The sequence below is a fragment of the Trichoplusia ni genome, chromosome 10, assembly GCF_003590095.1.
Source record: "Trichoplusia ni isolate ovarian cell line Hi5 chromosome 10, tn1, whole genome shotgun sequence".
NCBI lineage: Eukaryota > Metazoa > Arthropoda > Insecta > Lepidoptera > Noctuidae > Trichoplusia > Trichoplusia ni.
The window spans coordinates 13,553,339-13,577,309 of NC_039487.1; the positions used below are offsets into that span (position 1 = coordinate 13,553,339).

The 23,971-nt window shown below is 34.9% G+C and overlaps 1 protein-coding gene across 7 annotated transcripts in view; it reads left to right on the forward strand.

The window, feature by feature from the left end:
* The window catches only part of LOC113497967 (muscle calcium channel subunit alpha-1-like), a 68,728-nt gene that overhangs the window by 21,875 nt on the left and 22,882 nt on the right, over positions 1-23,971 (forward strand). For all 7 annotated transcript variants that reach the window (XM_026877817.1, XM_026877819.1, XM_026877818.1 and 4 more), the window contains exons 2-6: positions 1,294-1,479; positions 17,729-17,845; positions 18,495-18,625; positions 23,276-23,381; positions 23,763-23,902. In XM_026877817.1, coding sequence (XP_026733618.1) covers positions 17,735-17,845; positions 18,495-18,625; positions 23,276-23,381; positions 23,763-23,902 — 488 coding nt within the window. In that variant the 5' untranslated portion in view covers positions 1,294-1,479; positions 17,729-17,734. The remainder of the gene's footprint in view (positions 1-1,293; positions 1,480-17,728; positions 17,846-18,494; positions 18,626-23,275; positions 23,382-23,762; positions 23,903-23,971) is intronic.

A 23,971-nucleotide genomic window follows, 5' to 3' on the forward strand; every position in this document is an offset into this window, starting at 1 on the left:
CATGCTGTAATAAAGTTACAATAAAGCTCTCGTAGGGTTAGGAGAAGGTTGCTGGTTCTTGGATCATCGTGATTTGTAATCTTAGAGGGAATTAGAGAAGTTTGATAATCAAGCGACTTGGCCGGTTGTTAAATGCGGACATCATCACATATATTGTTCTGATCTCAAACTAAGTTGCTAAATCACTTGTGTTATGGAGTTCAGATACAACGAAGATACCACAAACACCCAGACCCGAGACAATGTAGAAATGTGAATTTTTACACTGACCCGTCCGGGGATCGAACCCGGGACCTCAGAGCTAGCGACACCTAGAAACCAGTGCGTACGCCACTCGACCACGGAGGTCGTCAAAAGTTGTTATAGAGCGAGTCGGCCTAAAAAACGAATCGATGAATTAAATTTTGTTTTTGCACTCGTTTATACTTAACTTGGTGAATAAAACATCTTATCTTTCAGAAATATAACCTAAGAAAACTTAAGAACTCTACGAATATTACTTAATTCAGAACAACAAACTCCAACATTCAAAAACAACTACTACCTTTTCAAAACACTATTTTAAATAAAAAATACAACAAAAGCCTTCAGTTTATCCTGCGAACGCCTCCAAAATCTGTATACGAATAGGACCTCTACCATGATCCCCAAAAGAAAAACTGTCGCTACTGTGTAAGCAAGACGCAATAACACAATATAGAGCGCTCTCTCGCTCCCACAGTGAAACACCATGTTTGAATAGCTTCATAGTAGCAGCCAGGCTTGTATCGTGGGCAACGGACCGTGGCAGGCAATTTTCGCATCGCCGGTTACGAATACACCGTCATACTGTGGAAACATAATCAGGCTCAAAATTTTGCGAAAATAGGTCATTGACATGTTTGGGTCAACGGGGTTACGGATATTTTGATGGTAATAGCTTATTATGGAGGTGAATTAGTATGAAATTTACGTGAAACCGGCGTAGCTCCTGTAGTTATAATATATAGATGGTGGATAAAGCAGGTTATGTCCTTTCTGGAATAGTTTACTACATAGCTCTGTTTAGAGTCCATGATAATTGGTTTAATCTTTTACATGCAAAAGCGAAACAAACATTTGATTGTCCAAAACCACATTTTATTAATTGATGATCTTAAAAGTCCAACGATTATTTCTTAACAAATAAACATTCAACAATAGGAAATAAGTCATTTTTCCACGCGAACGAAGCGAAAGAATTAGCAAAGTCGAACAAAATAGGTAGTATTTTATAAATTCTTGTATATTCAACAATAATTTTCTTTGTTTCAGGGGACCAACACCCGTCAATAAATTGAAGACACAACAAATAGTCAAGGAAACCAGTTTTAATATCTTTTATAACGTAATTAATATCTTGTAATTATCGTGATGTGCACAGTGGTAGTGTGGTAAAGAATATCGCATGGAATTACATTGTGTTGGTTCGAGTCTCCGGTTCAACAAAAAGAAGAATAGGTAAGTACTGTCATGTTGAGTTTTTCGAAATTGTACCATAACTACAAAATCATCAACCCTATTTTGAATTTGAGATCTTTAGAACATTTTAACGTTTTTTTTTTAGATTTAGAGAAATACTTTAAAACTATCTTAAAACATTTGTTATGAAATACACAAAATGTTATTTTGTCACTTTTAAATTAGTATGTTCCTCTCAAGCAAAATTATAATTAAATTAATTAACTATTATTCTAAAACAATAATTCGATTAGGTCAAATATCTATCAAATCTACCATACACAAACACGGTAAATTAAATATAAGGAAAACCGATATATTCGAGTTGGAAACCAGCCAATATCCGACCTTACACATCAGCATGATATTAATCTAAATAGCTCAAACTAAGATCTTTATCTAGATTATATCGAGACGCCTCAAAGAAAATCGGCAAAGTCATTATCACTAGATTTTTAAAAGTTGTCTTCAAAGACTACGTTTTTTACCACATTTGCTGTTAATGTGTTCAGCTAACCCGGCAAACGTTGTTCTGTTAAATGTATAGATTATTTCTAGGGAACATCTGGGCCCCAATTCTGTTATTTACAACGGCCGATGAATGAATGAAATTTGCCTTGAAATGACCATTTTCGCATTTTCTTAAGCATTTTTCTACACGATAATTGTATATTCCGTACGGGACGGTATACAATTAACTTCCAATAATTGCACTGACAAAATGCTTAAGAGAATAGGAATAATTTCAAATTTAATCCACTTGCCATTCATTCAGCCGCCATTGTAAAATAGCAAAATCGGGGCCCAGGTGTAGAAAAAAACATCAAGAACATAAGTAAAAATTAAATAAACAAAAAAAAGATGTTATAGGAGACAACCTATCCTTCGACTCGCGATCCCGCCGTGTCTGCTCATGATTAAGGACTCCGGTTAGGTCCGAAACTAGTCGGACTACCCTGATAAATACGCGTGAGTAAACCGTTACATCATTTAATAATGAATCATTCTCACGACAGTTACTATCAAAAACTATCACAAAATGCTAGCGGTTGCTGGTCTGCTGACTCTGGTCTTAATAGTTAAAAGTTTAATTGACTTCATGGATAGCCGAGTGTTAGTAACCTCACCAAACCCACTGTAAGGAATGTGATGGTACCTTTTATTAAGTGTTATGCTATTTCAAGCATTGTACAGGCTAAGTGGAAAAACGTATGATCAAGGGTTACTTTTGAACGTGGCGGTAGCCCACAGGAAGTTTGATGAAGTAGAAGCTTAATATCCATTAAGCTAATTATAATATTATTCATTTTACAATACCGGCAAAAAGAAAGAGAAAGAGAGGTTCCACTAAATATTATTAAAATTTTCCTGAGCGGAAGCACAACTTAAAAGAAATCTGTCGAGCGGAAGATAAAAAATATTCTCCATTTAATATGCCTGGGTCTTGCAAGCAATATCGTCAGGTTATATTGCATCTTGAGTAAAATGACTAGCTAGCTACTAGCTTCCCTGAGTGAATATTCTAGGAGCGTTGCTATCAATCCTTCCCTTGTTGATTTTCCAGAGTTTGCAGCTACCAGGCCATATAGTTAGGTTAAATGGAAATATCCTGGGATATATAAGACTGTGTTTATTTGGTAAATAATATTAGGAGACAATTAGGACTTCTTGCATAAATATGTACATTGCTTTATTCAAGAAAGGCTTCATAATAGCCGATGTTCATACAGAGAATTGGCGAGTTTTGATCTTTATAAAATTGGAACCCTCAACCCTGTTACTTAGTTTCCGGTGTCCGTCCGTCTGTCACCAGCTTGTACCTCATGAACTTCATCACGTATTAACTAGATACTTGAAATTTTGACAAGTTATGTATTTCTATTAAAAATAAAAAATGTTTTAAGCAACACTTGGTACGTTGAAAAATTTGATGCATAAATTATAATCCATCTAATTTTTCGGTCACGGAACCCGCAGTTTCTTGAATCTGAGTCGCTCTTGACTATTCCTATTTGGCATAAAACGAAACGATTGTATCATGTTCAAAGATTTTACTAACCAATCATAATATTTTAAGTTTATGTTACTGATATAATCGTTAAACTCACATCCATGAAACGCGTGTAACTAATTGTTTAAATTGTAAATACATGAAATTGTTGCAACGCGCTCTTGTATCGTAAATATTTCGTGCATTTTGACCAGACTGTTCATGTAAAATAACCTTAAACTTAATTATTTATTATAGCGTATTAGTCATACGTATATTCCATGATCCGTACTGTACTGGTTATATTTTCCATTGCATCTTCGCTCCTATTAGTTGCTGCGTGAAGGCCTAAAACCTTCCTCGATGAATGGTCTATTGAACACAGAATATTTAGATTTTTTTTCAATTTGAACCCGCAGTTCCTGAGATTAGCACGTTCAAACAAACTCTTCAAGTTTATAATCTATACTTCTATATCTATACTAATATATTAAGCTGAAGAGTTTGTTTGTTTGTTTGAACGCGCTAATCTCAGAAACTACTGGTCCAAATTCAAAATTATTTTTGTGTTGAATAGACCATTCATCGAGGAAGGCTTTAGGCTATAAACCATCACGCTGCGACTAATAGGAGCAAAGAATGGAATGGAAAATGTGAAAAAAACAGGGCAGGTACAAATCATAACTTATATCTTCTACCCACGGGGACGAAGTCGCGGGCAACAGCTAGTATTAAATATAGATTTGTGAACAATAAAATTTCATATTTTAAAGTTTTCCAACAATATATAATTCGTGTTGCTAAGCCATAACCGATGTTTACGATTCATACAATTAAGCGTTTACGTTGTTTAAGTTGTAACGTTCATAATATTAGCGCTTGCTTTACTCATCAATAACAAAGTCTTCGCAATGTTTGTTGATACTAAAATGAAGGATTTTCAGCTTCAGAGAGATGTGTAATGATTATCAGTTTATGTTTAACGAATTTCATGTGATTAAATTTCATTTTCCAGTTGATTCGTTTTCGTGTGTAATATTTCTGGCCTTGTAGTAGTAGAGGAATGTAATTTCAGTACGTTTTAATTTGTCGTTTTCTATTCTTATACGACGTTATATTGTCTAGAATTGCTGATTATGTGTTTGAGTAATAGCAGAGTACTATGTTTAAGTATCCTAATAAAATAAAAGATGAATTACCTTTTATCTATGTAAGAACGGTAACTGGTAATTTAGCTCTCGCACATCTATACTCTATACTAATATATAAAGCTGAAGAGTTTGTTTGTTTGAACGCGCTAATCTCAGGAACTACTGGTCCAAATTGAAAAAAAATCTTTTTGTGTTGAATAGACCATTCATCGAGGAAGGCTTTAGGCTATAAACCATCACGCTGCGACTAATAGGAACGAAGATACATTGGAAAATGTGAAAAAAACAGGGCAGGTATAAATCATAACTTATATCTTCTACCCACGGGGACGAAGTCGCGGGCAACAGCTAGTAGGGTATAAAATGAAAATAAAAGATAGATGTTTTTTGTCCCTATCTAAAGTCAAGAATCAGCCCTTATTTGTAGATAAACATTAAGAATACTTAAGGTAAAAGGTTCCTTTAAGAAGTATTTTTTTTCTGATTCCTCCGCATCTTACCGGTCCAAATTAACTCCTTTTTGTACCGTCATCCGCCATTTTCAAAACACATACAATGCGGAGAATTTCTTTGAAGCTGAAATTTAACAATTGTTATCATTAGGAAACAATAGAATGTGTGTTTGTGTGATCAGCAGAGATCACAGAACTGTGGACGATCTGTTTACGCGCGTATATTAAGGGCTTAAGATGTAAAGATGGGCAGAATCTATATTTAGTGGAACTTGTAGTTGCAGGAAGGTATTGTGAACTGAAACATTGCTGAAGATGCTTAATAGATAAATGTAATAGGCTTAAAGGTTTTGAATTAACAAATTTGACTTTTATCGGAACGAAAAGGAGAATATTTAGAGTTTTAGCCTTTGAATACATCTCAGACGCAAAAAAACATCAGTTTTAATTTGCTACTGTAAATATATTTGGACGTAATATTACTTTGACAACTTAAATCTACAACCGACTTCAAGTAATAAACTACTGAACCAAATTTGATGAAATTTGGAAACAAATTCAAACAGTTACTTCACGTTAAATGAAAAATATCAACAAAATCGGTTCATCCATTCCGAAGATTTGAGGTAACTAAAATCGAAATTGAAAAAAAGAAATACATAGATACAAATTGAGAACCTCCTGCTTTTTTAATTCAGTAAGTGTCATAGGCGTTTGAAAATCACTAAACATCGTTTCTATAAACCCCTTTTAAATCCAACCAAGAAGATACAACTTTTCAACTTATCAGGCTAGAAATTGATAATACATCGCAGCAACGAAGGCTCACTCATAAAACTCATCCCTTATCTTGTCTCTTATAAATCTGGCTTCAAAGCGTTTATTTGGTCGACTACCTCGCAATTATATTGTTTGGAAGTTTCTCCCAGAACCTCTACCATGAAAACTTCGAACAGGGAACTAATAATTTTGTTACAAGTGTGGAAAGGAGACGACGCTTTACAGTGTGTATATTGACATCTCGCTTGTACGTTCCAAAAAGTTTTGTTTTATATTCTCGTGGTAGGAGTCTCGGCCCGGTGGGTGTGACGTTACGTACTTTACTCAACTAATCGCCCAGAAGACTGACTTTATGAATAATATTATTTCAGTGACTTTCTTTTTTTTGTGTTTTTGCGTGATGTTCTCGTTGAGAAAGGTTATAGTCACCTTTAGTTTGGACTATAATGGCTAAACGTAGGGAAATGCTTAATGACAAAGCATAGGAATAGTTTTGTCGCCTTCATAGAAAGTACGACAAGCTATTTATCTATTAAGGTTTCCACTACATTTGGAATTCTTGCTAATCTCAAAAAAAATGCTTTGATAAAAAAAATGCATCTGGTTTTATTTTTATTATAACGCTTAAGTTAGTTCAAAGTTCAGTTTAACCAAGTATGTAAGTAGTACGATTTAGATCGTTTTACGACCAGTGTGTCGTCAGCCAGACGGTGTCTGAGCCTACAATTTTTCAAAGAATAACCTCTGTATTGTTTTAATTATTTTCCCCTTTTGGATTTTCTTTTTCTTCCTTTATTAAGCCTTAAGTTTTTTCATTATTCATTAACCTTCGTATGTAACCTGTTAATTAACAAGTTGTGTTACTGTTTTTGGGCTCTCATCTCAAAATTTAGAATAATTCTACACGTGAAGACTTGTAATTGGCTCTTTGTCAATTATAGTTGTTGATTTATTAAGTTTTATATTTTAAGCTGTAAGTCTTCCATAGTATAAAAAATAAATAAACAAACACTAAAGTTTATATCGTCAAAATCGTTCGATTCTCAAACAGAGAGTTGGTTTAATACTTGTGTCGACTATTATTCACACATACTTGAAAAAGATATTTTTATATTTATCGATTAAACTCTTATACATCGTTATCCCATCTGACTCTCAAGAACTATCTTTACGACTAATATCAATTTGATCATAACCTTCAATTGCATGTGCTTACCCCCATCCATTTTGCACGTGTTTAACATAAAGTTTGAGATTGAATTTATCTCCTGCTATCGAGAAACGTTGAGGTAAACATATTGATACCTAAAGCTTGGATAAGGCAGATTGATGTTGCCTAATGAGGTAATTACCGTGACACGGCGACGTCGATGAAAAATGTTCTAAAAAGTTACGTCAAGCAAGCAGTTTAAGAATGTTGATTTTTTTCTATTTGTACATGAATCTTACAAATATTATAAACGCAAAAGTTGAAATGTATAGATGTTTGTAACAGCTAGTTGCAAATAAAATTAAAACACAGCTAAGACCTAAAACCTTCTTTCGTCGTTTCTCGGAGTCCATACCTAAACAGAACTCTATTACTGAGGCACTGCTGTCTTTCCGTCTAGCCATCTATCCGTCTGTCCGATCTTTTATTTGTCACCTACCCGATTTGTTTAACTTTAGCTTAATTGTACGGATCCCTCAGTATCGCAAGGCTGACTCGCACTTGACGGGATATTTTTCCACTGATCTTGAGAGCACCTGAAGCATCAAAATCCATCATTTAATCTCACAAGAGTGATGTTAAAACAAAATCGCACTCTTTGTTGCCTTAGAGTAAGGAAATTGAACGGTAAATATTGACGTTCAATATTTTTATAACAACGTGACTGAAATTACAAATCCCAACAAAAACAATTTCAAAATCCCCTTTCTGAACACTGATTGAAATTGATTGACTTTTTATTTTATTTATCCACCATTAATAACCTATAAAAAAGCTTTTTAAAAGCGTTTGCCGAACATTTTTTAAACATATAAAACGTGCCTAGAGGTATTTTTTCTTGATGCTAATTACTATTGACTTAACACCCTTTTGCGTGCTGTATACTATATAAAACTCTTTTGTTAATTACTGATATGTTAATTCAACGCTAATAATTTTAAAAATAATAATATAAAAGCTACAACCCTTACAAATTGAGTACTTTATCAAATAAATACGTAACATTTCTGTAAAATATTTGATTAAAAATGGCGTCGTTTGCCGCGTAAAAGTGACGTTTGACATTTGACAAGGGAGTTTACGTGTTTTGAGCTGTGGCAAGCATTATTCTGACAGTTATTTGAGTTTATGATTATTGCAGTTTAAGTTTATGCTTATTGGTCCGTGACTGTCAACAGTACTTCGTTTAAAGATATTTATTCAGAAGTAACTTGCTTGTCGTTAAATATAATAATAAAAAATGTTTTCATTCGCGGTAACTATATTTTTTTGCAAATAATGACAACATATCATCTCGTTAGCGTTCGTGTTTTATATGCTGTTTTCCTTAGGCGTAACGGTAACAAAATTTTATCCAAAATTTTGTCTTTGATAACAAAATAAGACTATGATGATTACCTACATTCATATAAGGCTGCTGCCTAATTAATGCAATGCATTGGCTCATTATAACAGTTTTCACACACTTCATCGAAAAATGAATGGAAAACAACGCAACGCTCTCTTGCGGCAGGATCCTAAAGACGACGAACCTGGTCTGCAGTAGGTATGATCCCTACTTCCCTACTAATATTATAAATGCGAAAGTAACTCTGTCTGTCTGTCTGTTGCGCTTTCACGTCTAAACCACTGAACGGATTTTAATTAAATTTGGTACAGAGATAAAGTTGACCTTGAGAAAGAACATAGGATAGTTTTTATCCTGGACTTCTGAAGAGTTCTCTTGGAAACACGATATAACCGACCTCGACGCGAGCGAAAAGCTAGTTTACCTACACAATTCTACGATGAAAACACCATCTATTTATACCCACATGAAAGATTTCAGTAACTGACTATTGTCACCAAATAACCTAACGTGTTACTCACGAAGCAATCAGTGGCCGTTGTATCAGGTAATATTCATGGGGCGTGTGTCGATCGTGTTGGTCGTACGTGTCGTGTCGGTCGTGTCGGTCGTACGTGTCGTGCGACACTCCGGTGGCGCGCGGACTTCTTCAAATATGTAATTATGTACGTGTGGGTTGTGGCTCTGTTATAAGCGGAAGCGAGGATACTTTTATTTTTTTTTGAAATGAGAAGGTAAAAACATTTCTTTAAGAATTAAGTAACCGTTTCACCTATGAACGATATGATAACTTTTTACATAATATTGAGATTTTGTCAGTTGACATTCATTATATCTTGTTTTTTCTATTTAACCAGCTAAGTTGGTCGCGACACGCAAAAAGACCATGCAATGATAATATAAATAAAAGGCACTTACTTATTATAATACAGACTAACCAAGAAACTCTCGAAAAAACAGGTGGCAACAAGAATATAATTAATGCACGGATAACCTTGATTCGAAACCCCCGAAAGACAAGAGTTTGTGCTCTATTACATTAGCTACCCGCTACCGCTTATGACTCAAGCCTATGAATCACGCTAATCGGAAACGCTCGCCAGATTCCGGAATGATTCGTGAAGAAACAACGTCGTGAGTATTGCTCAATGAACATGACTCCCGAATATTTCCGAAAACAATCAAAATACGACATTATTTGTTTTGTGTTACGTATTGAAATTGAATGACAAAATTTTTCATTAAGTATTATATTATTACTATTACTTACCTAGTTATTAGTAGCTATCCCTACTTTTTTGGGGTTCAGTACCCAAGGTTTAAAAACGAAATTCTTTTTCTAAGGCTCCGTCAGTCCGTCTGTCGACTGGCTGTATCTCCTGAATCGTGATAGCTAGACAGTTGAAGTTGAGTACTCATAGACTCATCTTTGTTACAATGGCCGATGCTCTGTTCATACCCTTTGGATATGACACCATAAACACGTCGCAATGAAAATTGTCGGTAGCGAATAGAGCTGTTAAATTGTTACATTGTAATGAAACTTCTGCTATAAGTGAGGAATAACTTTGTCTGTATGTCACTCTTTCAAGGACAAACCACTTAACGTAAAAAGTGGTGTTAAGGACTAGTAGAATAGATTTAAACTATAAATGCGGAACCCACAGCTTTAATATCAGATCAAACCTTGAAAAAGAATTGTGTGATTAACCGAATAATTTTATTGTTCTGACTCTGGGGATGTTTTTGTTGTGCATATAACATGAATTTTTGTGAAACCCCTCATGACATAATTATTAAATAACTTAGCTCTATTTCTATTAAAAAAAAACATTTCAATACACCCCTATAATTTGAAATAGAACGTAATTGTAATGACTTACAGTATCTTTTTAGTCTCGGTTTATTTGGTTAGAACAGAACGCATTTTCAGATCATTTTCAGCAGTTAATTTTGTTTCGAAATCATTCTCATTTAACTGCGTGCATAATTAACAAGCTGCAAAACATAATTGTTCCGTTTCAGATGTTTTATTCGTTGTTTTATGTGAGTTTTGATGGCTGCCTCGTTTTTAGGGGCGCGATAATTAGAAAAGCTGAATTTTGTGAATGAGAATGGGTTGCAAAATATGTGCTGTGTAATGTGTACAGCAAAACCGACTAGCGTTAACTATCTTATTTTGTTTTGTTTAAATAACGACTCACGCTGTAAGAAATTAAATTCTTGTATCCCTGTATACACAAACATACAAATCACTTGCACAACGACACTCAAACTCATAAAAGCATTCATTGATCACACAAATGCTTGTCCTACGCGGGAATCGAAACCGAGACTCGATGTGCTCTGTGTTTTTGAACATAACCACTCCGCCATGCGAAATCTTGTATTACTATATAATTAACCCATATAATATGATAATTAGGCGAAACTATTATTAATCAAGCAATATAAAAAATGTAAATTTCTCACATGCGTCCCAAAACGGGGATTACTAATGTCGGCGACGCGTTGCTGCGGTCGGTCTAAGAAGTGATGGCAGGACTGCGTGGGGTGACTAGAGGTAGCACAGGATAAAGAATCTAAGAAGAATTTGGGAGTGACCTTTGCCCAGCTATAAGACTCTGTAGGTACACTCTGTAGGTAACTCTGTACAATAAAAAGAGAATATCTATATGTACTTACTTCGAAGTCTTCTTATAAAACAATGAAAACAATTACAGTTCCAAAGCCATAACTTGCCTTTCGAGGAAATGCAATACTTATACGAACCTCTCCAACATATCATAGAAGGCTGATCAATATGGTGTCAAATCAAATAACCACATCTGCCACTGGTTGACCACAACGTTTACAAACAATCAGTTCTTAAAATGATATTTAACAAATCATTGACTATTATTTATGTTCGTCAATTGACAAATTGAGGTTCATTCCAAATATTTCTGACAAAACCTTAATTAATGTCATATTTAAGGAGTAAATTTATGTTAAAAAAACGCTTTGCCGTTTTGCCCGTTCGTTTTCGCGAGATTCGGTATTTGTTATTAACGAAAAATAGGTATTTGGCAATTAAGTATTGGTTCGATAAGCGTAGAATTATTCTAAGAAGGGTGTTTGGGTGTTATATCTGTTTTATTTCGAAGTCAGAGCAGACTAGAATTATAGTTAAATTTGCCTTTGTTCACATGAAACCTATGTGTTAAAAACTCTTCCTATTAAAAAAATATTGCTTCAGAAATCTAACCTTATTATATAAATTGTAGAGTACTGTATCATTCATGACGTCATAAAAGAACAAGTGAATAGCGAACTTCCAACTATTTCTGTCCGAATGACGTCACGGAGTCATTTGATTTTTAAATTAACCTCACGTATCGATCTTACCGGGAAAGCGGCCGTTTGCAAGATCAATACTACCAGAGTTACCGGTAATGTCCTATGTCTTACGTAAAACAATGATATACATAACAAACTCTACGGTTTTATATAACAAGGGAATGCATGAGGATCAACTTGAGTTGAACTATCATTTTTTTTTATTTACCTAAGCAATTTTATAAAGGACGCAACTTTATCGTGTAATATCGGTACCATGGTAGTGCTTATGACTTTAAGATTATTTTTTCCAGTTGACCAGTGCAGCGACTCATCAGGAGAAATACAAAAAAAAATGAGTTAACACCGTAAAACATTACACAGATCTTATTTTACCCTTTCCCATCTTTTCTGTATGTATGCCAGGCATTTTTCCCAATCCAAAACAAAATCATTGTTTCAAAAGCGTTGGCTATCGCAAAATTACAGTCAGCTTTCCGTTTATAAGTATTTTGTAGAAACCGCAACAGATATCATGCATTGTCTTATAATGACTCAATTCGAACAATAAAACATCTGTTTAATTTTCTTCTCGCTACGGACTTCTAAAACATATTAAACTATCAAAAATGTGCGAGTAGTTTACCTATCGCTATCTGTTTACAACAACCATCCTGCTCATATTCCGTTATCATAATACTACGTGTTAAAGTAAACATTATTACATGCAGTATAACAAATAATTCGTTCATCAAGAAATTCGATCAAATTATAAAAATAAATACATTTAGACACGAAGGGCGTCTGCACTATTAAATATAAATGATGGGACCGACTAGTGCTGCCCCTCGGCAGGAAGTCCCGGACACCGGGAATTAGGCGTTGACGTATTAATTTTACAAGGCGAAGAGACGGGATTTCTTTTTAAAATTTTTAGCGGCAATTAATGGTTATTTGTAAACCGATGACAGGGTTGTCATCAGGTCAATCACGCATGCATAACTTAGCGTTGGTATTTTGAAATAACCTAGTTTTTTTAAGACATGGCACATATCGTTAATATGTCGGCAAAGTTGTTGTTATACAGCGGAATTGACATGGTCCGACAGAGCGTGGTGATGTATGATGAGTTCATGAGCTAAAATGTCGTAGAATATTGATATTTCTATTTTCATAGTAATTGATATCTTACTAATAAATTTTAAATATTCAAATATAAGAATAAACTAACCAAATAAGTAGCTAAATTCATTAGGCAATGCTTAGCAAAATTAATACATTGATAAATAAACAAAAAAAAAGGCTTAATAGCAGAAAGACAAAAACTAACATAACCAAAATCTGAACAAACATTAGTTACATCATAATAAAACGCTTAATCCCGGCCCATAAATCCCGGGATCGAGGTCATCAATGACAGCACTATGCAACATCTGTTCGCTAACGGCAATACCATCGGTTTAGGTTTCCTAGGATTCGCTAACTTGGCATGGCTTTAGGTTTTCTCAGAAAACTAGAAATTCTAAATCAGTGAGTTTTTAGTAACGTTTTACAATTGATTGAAGTTTAGACAGACTTTTTAAACTAATGATGTAATGTGTAATTGAAAACGTAATTTATCGGTGTTTAGTACAATGAGAGTCGTTACGTGGGTTTTGAAAAATACTTACGACGGTTGTGAGTTGAATGAGAGATATATGAAGTATTATGTGTAGGTGTCAATTAGAAATTTACGTCATTAAATGCAGTAGGTAGTATAGGTGTAGGAAAAATATAATTTGGTAACAACTAACTGGGACTGGATGTCTGGAAAAACTCAAGGAATCATAGTTAGTCGACGACCTCCGTGGTCGAGTGGCGTACGCACCGGTTTCAAGGTGTCGCTAGCTCTGAGGTCCCGGGTTCGATCCCCGGTCGGGTCAATGTAAAAATTCACATTTCTACATTGTCTCGGGTCTGGGTGTTTGTGGTACCTTCGTTGTATCTGAATTCCATAACACAAGTGCTTTAGCAACTTACTTTGGGTTCAGAACAATGTATGTGATGTTGTCCGCATTTATTATTATTTATTTATTATTATAGTTTCTTTTAAGTCCTTGTAAACATTTGTATATGACGACGTGATATGCTGTGGAGTTTGTTGCGCTGTTTCTTCTTAACAACCCGAGTGTTTGGGAAGCGGTGTAGAGTATAGGATAGGATATACGAAAATGATTCTTTAAGGTTTAAGGCGTGCTGCTAAATAGATTTTTCATTTCATTTTTGAGTAGCGATAGTATCTCCCTTTTCTTGGTATTTAATAAAAGGCGCGTGGAGAGGAAACAGGGATTTCAGACACGTTTTAGATTCCCAATAATAATAATTATTACATTTTACTCCAGTCCAGAATATTACATCAAAAACCGATCCAACTGGTCCCAACATAGCAAAATTTTCCTGCCAATAGCTTATACAATAGATCCATAGTTTAGAACTGTTCTTGACTGACGGAACTAGAGCGGCCTGGGATTACACCTCTCATCTATACCAAAGTCCTCGATCACCGCTCACTGCACCCTCGGGAACTGAGGTGGCCTATTTAACGCCACCACACCATTTTAGACGGGAAAATTTTTCGACTTATTCAAATTTTTCGTTTCTTCTTTTTTGTAGAATGAATTTTGGGAGGGAAAAGGAGTTTTAATTTTTCAGTGGGAATTTTTTGAAAATATCATCCAGTCTCGTCTTTACTTATATTACGCCCAAATTAAAAAGTTTGGATGGATAATTGTATTCATATTATAAATTGTAGAAACAAACCCCCAGTACTAATAAGCTCCGCGGTCCATCCTCTCGTTAATTATTTTATAAATTATGTATTTATGTTGCCCCTAAACATAGAAAAACACCATATTGTTTGCTAATTAAGTTCAAATCCAACTTATTGAAGTTGGTCTTTAACTTGTTTTCTTTTAGTTCAGACAATTCTATCAAGGGATAAGAGCGTATAAGGAAATGCGATTTTGTGTATTTTTAAGAGCTTGGACTCTAGCTATTAAAGAAAATAGGTTGATATCATAATTATGATGATAATTTGTTATAATGTGCATCCAATAAATTTCACCTTTCATAAAACATCAGCAAAATCCAAACCTTTATATCTGGCAAATATAATTTGACCTCAAGACATGATTAACGTGACATGCCATGCGCAAGCGCAGCTAACAGTCATTGATGTTCATCGAAACAGGAAAGTGTTATTGGAACGTCAATCACTTCTTCCTTCTAGTTATCAAAGCGAAATACATTTTAATAGGTTAGAAAATACTTTAATTAATTCAGATATAGTTAGGAAAGTGATCTTATGACCAGTAATGTTGTTTCTTTGCTTTGATGTTTGAAATTAACATATTTTTTGTTGACCTATTTATCTAGTTATGTTTATTTGAGTATTAGGTGAGGTGTCGTCGTATTTTTTCTTTAATCGCGGAAAACAAAAAATAATGTTAGTATGTAAGTTGAAATCTCGTGTGACGTCACTTTCAATGCGCTTTTACCGACGAGTGATGTGACTAGCCCTCACTTATGTTTTACCATCTTTGATGCGAATAAAAAGCCGTATCCATTATTTTTTTAATTTATCTGACAGAATAACTAGATTTATTGTGTTATGCCCAATTATGTTCAATTTTTATTTATTTTATTTTAACTATACAACTACAAAAAAAGTGACTCCCATGTCAAGTTAGGATTAGGAACTATGGAATTTAATCTTTATGTTGCGGGAGGTTTCACAAACATTTAAGTCACGTGCACAAAACCACCCAGACTCTGGACGAGCATATGGGATCCCACAAGCGCCTGTCCTAGGCGGGGATCGAACCTGCGACACGTCACTCACCGTTTAGCTAGTTAAGAGTTTGAATGCACAATCGCTTGTTTTTCCACAAATAGGTTTGCTATTTGCAGCAAAAACAATGAAACATCGCAATTTGCGTGGTCGTGGTCTCATTATATACTACACACAACCAGTGCCAATGTATTTGAGAGTGATTCAATGTGTATTGAGTCATATACCACGGAGACCACCTGTCGACTCGTAAATGTTTAATCAATTGATTGTTTTTCAGTTTTATGAGATTTGACGACGATCGTTTAAGCTGTTCAATTGGCATTATAAACATGTTATGGACTAAATTACGAATGGTATTTTATATAGAAAGCTGGTGGTAGACTTGTTTCGCATTTTTGATGAAAACTTTTCTGTTGGGGATTAAGGATAACGTATTTTTTTTAGCCAAGTATTTAAATATGATAACCGCAAGTGCAAAATTATCGGCATCACACTAATAATTGAATGTTGAAAATTTGAGGGTGTGTGTTTCTTGTTACAATGTTATTTCTTCAAACCCTACATATGTATATTGCTGGTCCAATTTTTTTAGAGATTTCCGTCTCCCGATAACAGAAGTGACGTCACGCTTAAGTTTCATTCGCTTTTATTTAATCAATTTACGTTTGCGAAAAAAAGAAAAATATAAATTAAATTATTATTCATTTAACTACAAGCCAAGCATTAAAAATATAATTATCTTGGGACAGTAGTCTCGTATTTGTAGAACAAATTACGTTCGGGACAAAATCTCCAAGCGTACTAAGTTGAACCTCATTTAAGGCGAATAGCTGACACAGCTGAGATATGAGGAAGTTACGTTAGCCATGTTCTCGTTACGTAAATTAATGATGTTCCTTGTGGAAGCTTGGTCCTTATTAAACCATGTATGGAATAGGATAGCTATAGTTCTTAATATGAGTTCATTAGTTGTTTATAAATTAGGTATTTTAATTATTGCTGTAGAACTAGTAACCAATATAGTCCCCGTTATAATTTACTAATAGACGTGCAAATACATTATTAACAAGAGTTTTTATTGGTCAATCGCGAGTGTATTTTGCACACTGAAAGTTCCGTCCGAAAAACAAATCGGTTGAGTACCTAACAAATAAATCTGTGAAATTCAAAATTTCAAATATAAAACCGTGACAACCTGGTTTACCCTCAACCTTTATTTTTGGTGTTAGTATAGGGCAACACCAATACATCATCTCTAAAAATTTAACTGTCTAGCTTCGGTTCAGAAGATACAGCCAGGCGACCGACGGACGGACAAAGAAGTTTGCAAGAAAAAAAAATAGATAATGTTAACTCAAAAAAAACCTGCTCTTTAGCCCATAAATTGTTAATAACGAGAAACTATTATTCTTACGTTGTGAAAAGAAACTTCAGTCTAATTATTTATTGAATACATCAATTTCTCATGAACATTTTTTAAGAATCACACTTCAATACATCGTGAAGAAACAAAAATGAGTTGTTTTATACGATTGTTATCAACAAAACATTACTTCGAGATGTAATCATCGATGTTTCGTTGAATCATAGTATTAACAAATAAATTGCTTCACGGAAGCGAACGGAGGACGTTTATTCAGAAATCTTTGATTAAAGACTTTGTTCAGTGATCTCGAGTTACTTTATTTTTGATTCTTGGATTATTTTTAGGAGTGTTGGTTTTAATTTTAGGGGTACCGAGAATCCCTTACATCGGTGATTGAAAATTTTTGTTTTGCTATCAACTTTACAAAAGAAGCAGTCACGTGAGAATCGGACTCGTGATACTAAGGGTTAAAAAAATCAAATCAAATTTACAACCGTAACAGCTGCTGCTTAACCTAGATTTTGATTTTTATTACTCATTTTATAGCTGCATCAGAAATAAATAACCTGGAAACGTGTCTATCTATTTCTAGCTATTTTATATTTACATAGTTCATGCAGTTTAGCCTGGTGACTGACGGCCAAACACCGAAGCCTTAGAAGTAGGATTTCTAATTTTACCCTTAGTGTACGGTCCTAATAAGCCCACATTCAGAGCCTTATCTGGAAACGATCAAAGGTCACTCAAAATAATAAAAAAACATCCTCAACCAGGCTTGAAGCAAGTGTCCTCATTGTTCCAGGACAAGATGAGCGTCGTAGATGGGGGGGGCGAGGAGCCGGCGCTCGCGGCCCCGGCCACCACCCCCACAACGCCACCGCCCGCGCTCGCACCCGATGCCACCGGACCCTTAGTACAGGTAAAACAGTCAAACGTACTATCCTGTTTCCAAGGCACAGGGTCTACCAGTGTAGTGCGCTGTCACTCTCGCTTAGGTTCAATGATATTACTTTAATACATGGCGATAGATCTTCAGGTCTTGAAAAACTGACAAAATTCAATGGGATAGAAGAATGGTGTGTGTGTGACGTTTCGCCAGTGACACAGTGCGTGACGTGTCGCGGGTTATAACCCCGCAAGGAAAGCACTTATGTAATCGATAATTGATTGTGAGATATTTGGGTGTCTTTGTGCATGTGATGCATTGAAGTGGCAACTCAAATGTGTTCTGTGGAATAGGAATGCCATTTTTACACACACACAGGCAAAACTATTAACACTGCCGCTTTTTGAAAAGTCTTAGCAACAATTCTAATTAAAACCAGTGAATGTCATACAGTAATGATTGAATGTCAGCTTTAAATAAAATTTTCACACTCCAAGATACGACGTAATATGTCTAAAGTCGTTTGTAACAATTATAAGACTAAACTTCGGGAAAAATCTAAATAATTCATAACCGAAGTTACATTTACAAAGAAAACACCGGACCTCTTGAACACGGATCAGATATCCCCGAACATAAAATTATAATGTAGGAGCATGATTAAAAAGTGTTGCCCCCACAGGTGCCAGTTGCCCCCCGCAAGCCCCCGCGGAGAGGGCCCAAAGTTCAGCAGGAGAGGCCGAAGAGGGCCCTGTTTTGTTTGACTCTTAAGAACCCTCTGCGGAAAGTTTGCATCGACATCGTCGAGTGGAAGTATCCTTTGATAATATCTCAAGCCTGAACAACACTTTGGGTTTTGTTTTTATACGTAATTGGTGGTAGAAACTATTTGTTTACCTGTTTTTTGAAATGTTTGCCTTAGATTTAGGTGTAATGAGCTCAAAATCAATTGAGTTTAAAGAATACCAAACAAGCTTTTGTGCGACTTCTTCTGAAGATGATATTGATTTGATATGATTAATGTGACTTTTTTAATTGGCTTTGTGGTCTTTGAGTGCACACTTCTTACCGTTTTCGTAACATATTTCTTTTCTACTCTGCTCCTATTATTTGTAGCGTGATGATATTGTATATAATCTTCCTCAATTAACAGGCGATCTTAAACCGAAATAATGTTACAAATCGGACCCGTAGTTCGATTTCCTCAGATTAAAGCTTTCAGACAAACACACAAACTTTTCACCTTTCTATTATTAGTATAGATCAGATACTGTTATAGCAAATCAATACCTTTATTACCATGTAATACAAGTTCGAAATGTGTAAACATGAAGACACAGCCATGAAAAACAAATTGTATCGTAAATTCTGCCGGTTTGGCCTCAAGAGGCCGCCAGACTGTTATTGAATATTATAGAAGTTATATGGACAGGTAACATGGAAAGTAATTTGTGAGGACTTAGGTGGGACCGAACAATAATCAAATGATTTTGGGAATTCATAAAAGTTCACAGTTGAATATACTATCGTATCACGAAATAATAAAATATTTGTTATGTGTATGTATCAATCTGATTTAATAGAGATACATAATGAACGATGATTAATAAAGAACACAAAAACAGTTAGCTAACTAATGACTAGTACAAGATGCTACGATTATGACAAAATTGTCAAGTATTGTCATATTTTCATGAGACAATATTTTTAAAAATTTGCGACGATAAGGACCAAAAACCAAAACCAACTACATTCGAACGATAATTAAATTATCATTAACTTCATTCCAATAAACAAAACTAATTTGTTTAGCCAAATCAAATAACGAAAACAGTTATAAAACTAATTTAACACGCATGAGGTATTACATAAAATATAACCGCGAAAAGTTTATCCATCGACAAAACATTATGATATAAATAATTTGCATGATCGATATATTTAAAATCGATATCGCCACGAATGGGCGGAAGCCGCTGGCGGGCTGCCAGCACCACTGACCCAGGAAATATTGGAAATCACCACCAAAAATACTGATGGTACAATATACACATAGCAACAGCCGACACTGTATTCTGTATAAACAATCAAAGCTGAATTGTTCCTTAGATACATAAAATTATTTAAATTATTGACTTGATTTCGAATAATACAAACGATGTAAATAAAGTTTGCAGTTCCTATCACAAGTGTAGAATAAGGACCATTTTTTTCTCGACTTTCATCGAATGACATCGTCATCAAATGACTCCACTTTGCATTGAGCGGAAGGGAGTGTCCAGACTCCTACTGAGTAAAACCCACCCATGTTCCTTCTTTTGCCCTGTCGTGTACCGCAGCCTTGGTAACTCTTACAGATAATCCCAGTGTCCCGGCAAGCATCAGGAATAATAGACTCCACAGAGCTTGCTTTTAATAAGGACCAGCGATACGGTAACAAAAGCTGGTCCTTCGAGCCAGAAACCTAAATATAAATACACGAGAATACATAAACTGAAAACTGCTCCAGTTTTATTCTTTACGGAACATAAATCAAAACATTAACACTTAAATATAAAATTGAATTATTACTGGAATATATTTTTGTCACTCAGTACGTAAAGTTAAGCGGAAACCGTCCGCCATAACTCTGAGCGTATCGACAGACAGACAGCTTTGAAATACTCGTATGTTTGATATTATATGGATGTACCGATGTGTGTTTTATTTTATTTAGAGTAAACGATTACACGAACTTTGTGTAATAGAACTGTATTAATATTTTCAAAGCGGTAGTTTGTGAGTGCGTTGGAGACTTTTTCACGCTCAAATAATGGTCCTATTTTGTTTAAATTTGATGCGAATGTAGCTACGCCTTGAGTTACTACTATTTCTGTTATAATTAAATGATACAACTGTTTACTCACAAGTATTTATCAGGATTGCTTGACTATATAGTGTGTATTACAGTGCTAAAAATATACTAAGTACTCTTTTGCAGGGATAACTTACAAACTTAACAGCCAAAGCCGATATCAAAAGCTAGTTTACATAAATGAATGTGGTCCTTTTACATTATATATTCTGTACATAGATTAGACTTAATAACAGATGTTACTCGCTTAAAAAGTGTCGTTAGATTCGTCTCAATCGTAAGAGTGTCATTGCGTTAATAAAAATCAAAACATGGCCGATTATTAGAACTATAAATGTCTCTAAACATATATTTACGAAGGATAAATAACACAGTGGAATGCTAAAACAAGCCACTTAACATACACTACAAAGAAACTGTCTTTCCAAACAAAAATATCTAACATGTAAGCCAACGACACTTGAAAACGAAAATAAAATGAATGTACCATTACACGCGGAAGTGGTTGGTTCACTCGTAACAATCTATTTTGAAACTATGACTTCCAAGTCTGAATATCCGACGGTTATTGAAGGAGAAATAAACTGGATTTTATTGAACAAAGTCCTCTTACTGGAAACCATGAGCTTTATGAGAATGTTGTACAGTAGAATGCAAGTTTCCTATAGGGTTATGACGACTCTTATTAGATACTAGCTGTTGCCCGCGACTTCATCCGCGTTGTTAGAAGATATAAGTTATAATTTATACCTGCCTTCTATCTATCTTGTAGGATTCAGTCAGCGTTTGCAATGTAAGCGCAAAAAATGTGTTTTTTACGACCTCACATTAGAAACCTCAAAAATTGTAGCCTATGTGTTATTCTGATGTATAAGCTATATTGTGGTAAAGTTTCATTCAAATCCATTCAGTAGTTTTTACGTGAAAGAGTAACAAACATCCATACATCCATACTTACGAACTTTCGCCTTTATTACAGTAGTAGAATAATACGAGTATATCAACTTATTTAAAAGTCGTATTTGTAAACAATACTTTGCTTATTGATATCCTTATGACATGGGTTTAACTCGAAAGGGGCATTTTTCCCAAAAATTTTGTTTTACAAGGCTTCCCGCAAAACATAACTGCCATTTCAATAAGGCAACGCAAAACAATAAGGTTTACGATAAGAAATATTCTTCTTCTTCTAAGTCTTGAAAATCTTGCAAATCTTACCCAAAATCAATTTTCCATCAAATTGCCTAATTACAAAATTGCACGTACTACATTACTGGGAATATTATAAAAAATTGGCTAATTGCCAAACTACGCCAAGAATGTATGAATGAGTGACAGAAATTATAGAAACGTGCGTGTTTCTGAATAGCGGGGCATAGCGACCTGTTGGCCGGCAATGTCAAGGGTGGTGGGTTCAAGTCGAACGCGACATCATTTATTTATTAACTTGATATAGATTTTCTATGAGCAACAAGTGTTTTATAACAACGTTTATTGTTTTGTTTATAAGTTGTTCATTTCATGTTAAATTACCTTATTAACTTTTCAAATATTTTGATCGCCAATCGTGTCTAAATGTAATAAAACTTTTTAGTTTAAGCCTCGGCGACCTAAGGATTTAAGTTATTTACTAGTTTCTGTAGTTTCGCTCGACTTTTTCCCTCTTATTATTGGTTATAACATGATGGTATACAGCCTACAGAAATCCTCTATAAATGAACGATTTTCCAAAAAATACTGGCGGATTGAACCAGACTTTGTAGTAGTTGATTGTGGCAATACTACTTGGCCAGCGGGACTGTAGTTTCAGAAATTATTGCGTTCAACTAAACCAAAACAATTTAGCTTTATTATATTAGTACAGAAATATAATATAGAGATATGATAACAGTTTATTGTCATAGCCCAAACCTTTTGCTGAACCTCTGAACAGATAATTGCAGTGCATTTGCCAAACCGAACTGCAAATACTAAATCGATGTTTATAAATCAATCTATTGAAATATGCAATTTAAATTCAACTTGGCACGGCTCATATCTTTAGTATAGTTGTAACAGTTTCCTAAGAAACAGTTCAGCTGTTGTTACTAGTCTCGAGTGGGTTCCGCTGATGGGTTTGTAGTCCTATCTGTTAATCAGTAGTGATGTCTGTACTGTGCCCTAATTTCAAAATGCTATTAAGTATCACGTGGTCCAGGGAGTATATAGATGAGTGTTTTGTAAAGACTTGGTGTTGATCAATATTTTGAAATGCTGATAAATGTCTTTTGAGTTTTGTGAGAAAAGTAAAAAGCTAGAATCAGACAACTGAAGTTAAGTAGCATTTGGAATTAAAGTAGAAACCAGGAAAAGACAAGGGGGAAATTTAGATGTATAAAATAATGATACTAATGTAGATACTCGAGCTGCGTCCATGCCCAGAGTATTAAAATTACAAAAGTTCATATCTATTATGCCTAAACGGTGACCGAGAATTTTAGGTGGCAAGATCTTGCGTTGCCTCTCCGCTTTTCGCAGATCGAAAATGTTTTATGAAACCAAATATTTTATAGTCCCAGATCTTTAAGTCCTCCTAGTCTAGATGGAATTTTCCTTAACCCGCACACCAGACCATTCGAATGGATGATCCTGACGACTATCTTCGCGAACTGCATCGCCCTGGCCGTGTACACGCCGTACCCTGCCAGCGACTCCAACTACACCAACTGGGTTCTTGTAAGTATTCAATGGTTTACTTTGAGAAAGTCCTTTTGACGTAGAACAAGTATTCTTCTTCCATTTAGCTGCTTACAAGTTTCACTTAGCAGAATTTGTAAACTTCTAGCACTTTTTGGGCCTCGTCAATGGAGAATTCCTCTGGTCTATTATCGAAAGTAATGGACATCCATTGACGAAACTAAAGAGATATATGTATAATGAGGGAGAGAGTGTGGGAGGAGAAATTTCTTTTCCCACCAGTAGGCGATGACAAGTGCTACCACGATGTTGAAAAGATAATGAGCTTATAAGATAAAGCAACAAATTCAGAACATTTTTAGCAACTAGACTGTAGGAATCTTTGTAATTTAATTGCTAATCATTTTTATTTTCTTCCAGGAAAAGATCGAATATGTGTTCTTAGTAATATTCACGGGGGAGTGCGTGATGAAGATCATAGCGTACGGGTTCATAATGCACGCGGGGTCGTATCTCAGGAACGGGTGGAACTTGCTGGATTTTACTATCGTTGTTATTGGGTAAGTGATAGCTATTGTTTTTTAGCTTACCACTGACTGTACTAGCTTACTTAATAATTACGTAATATG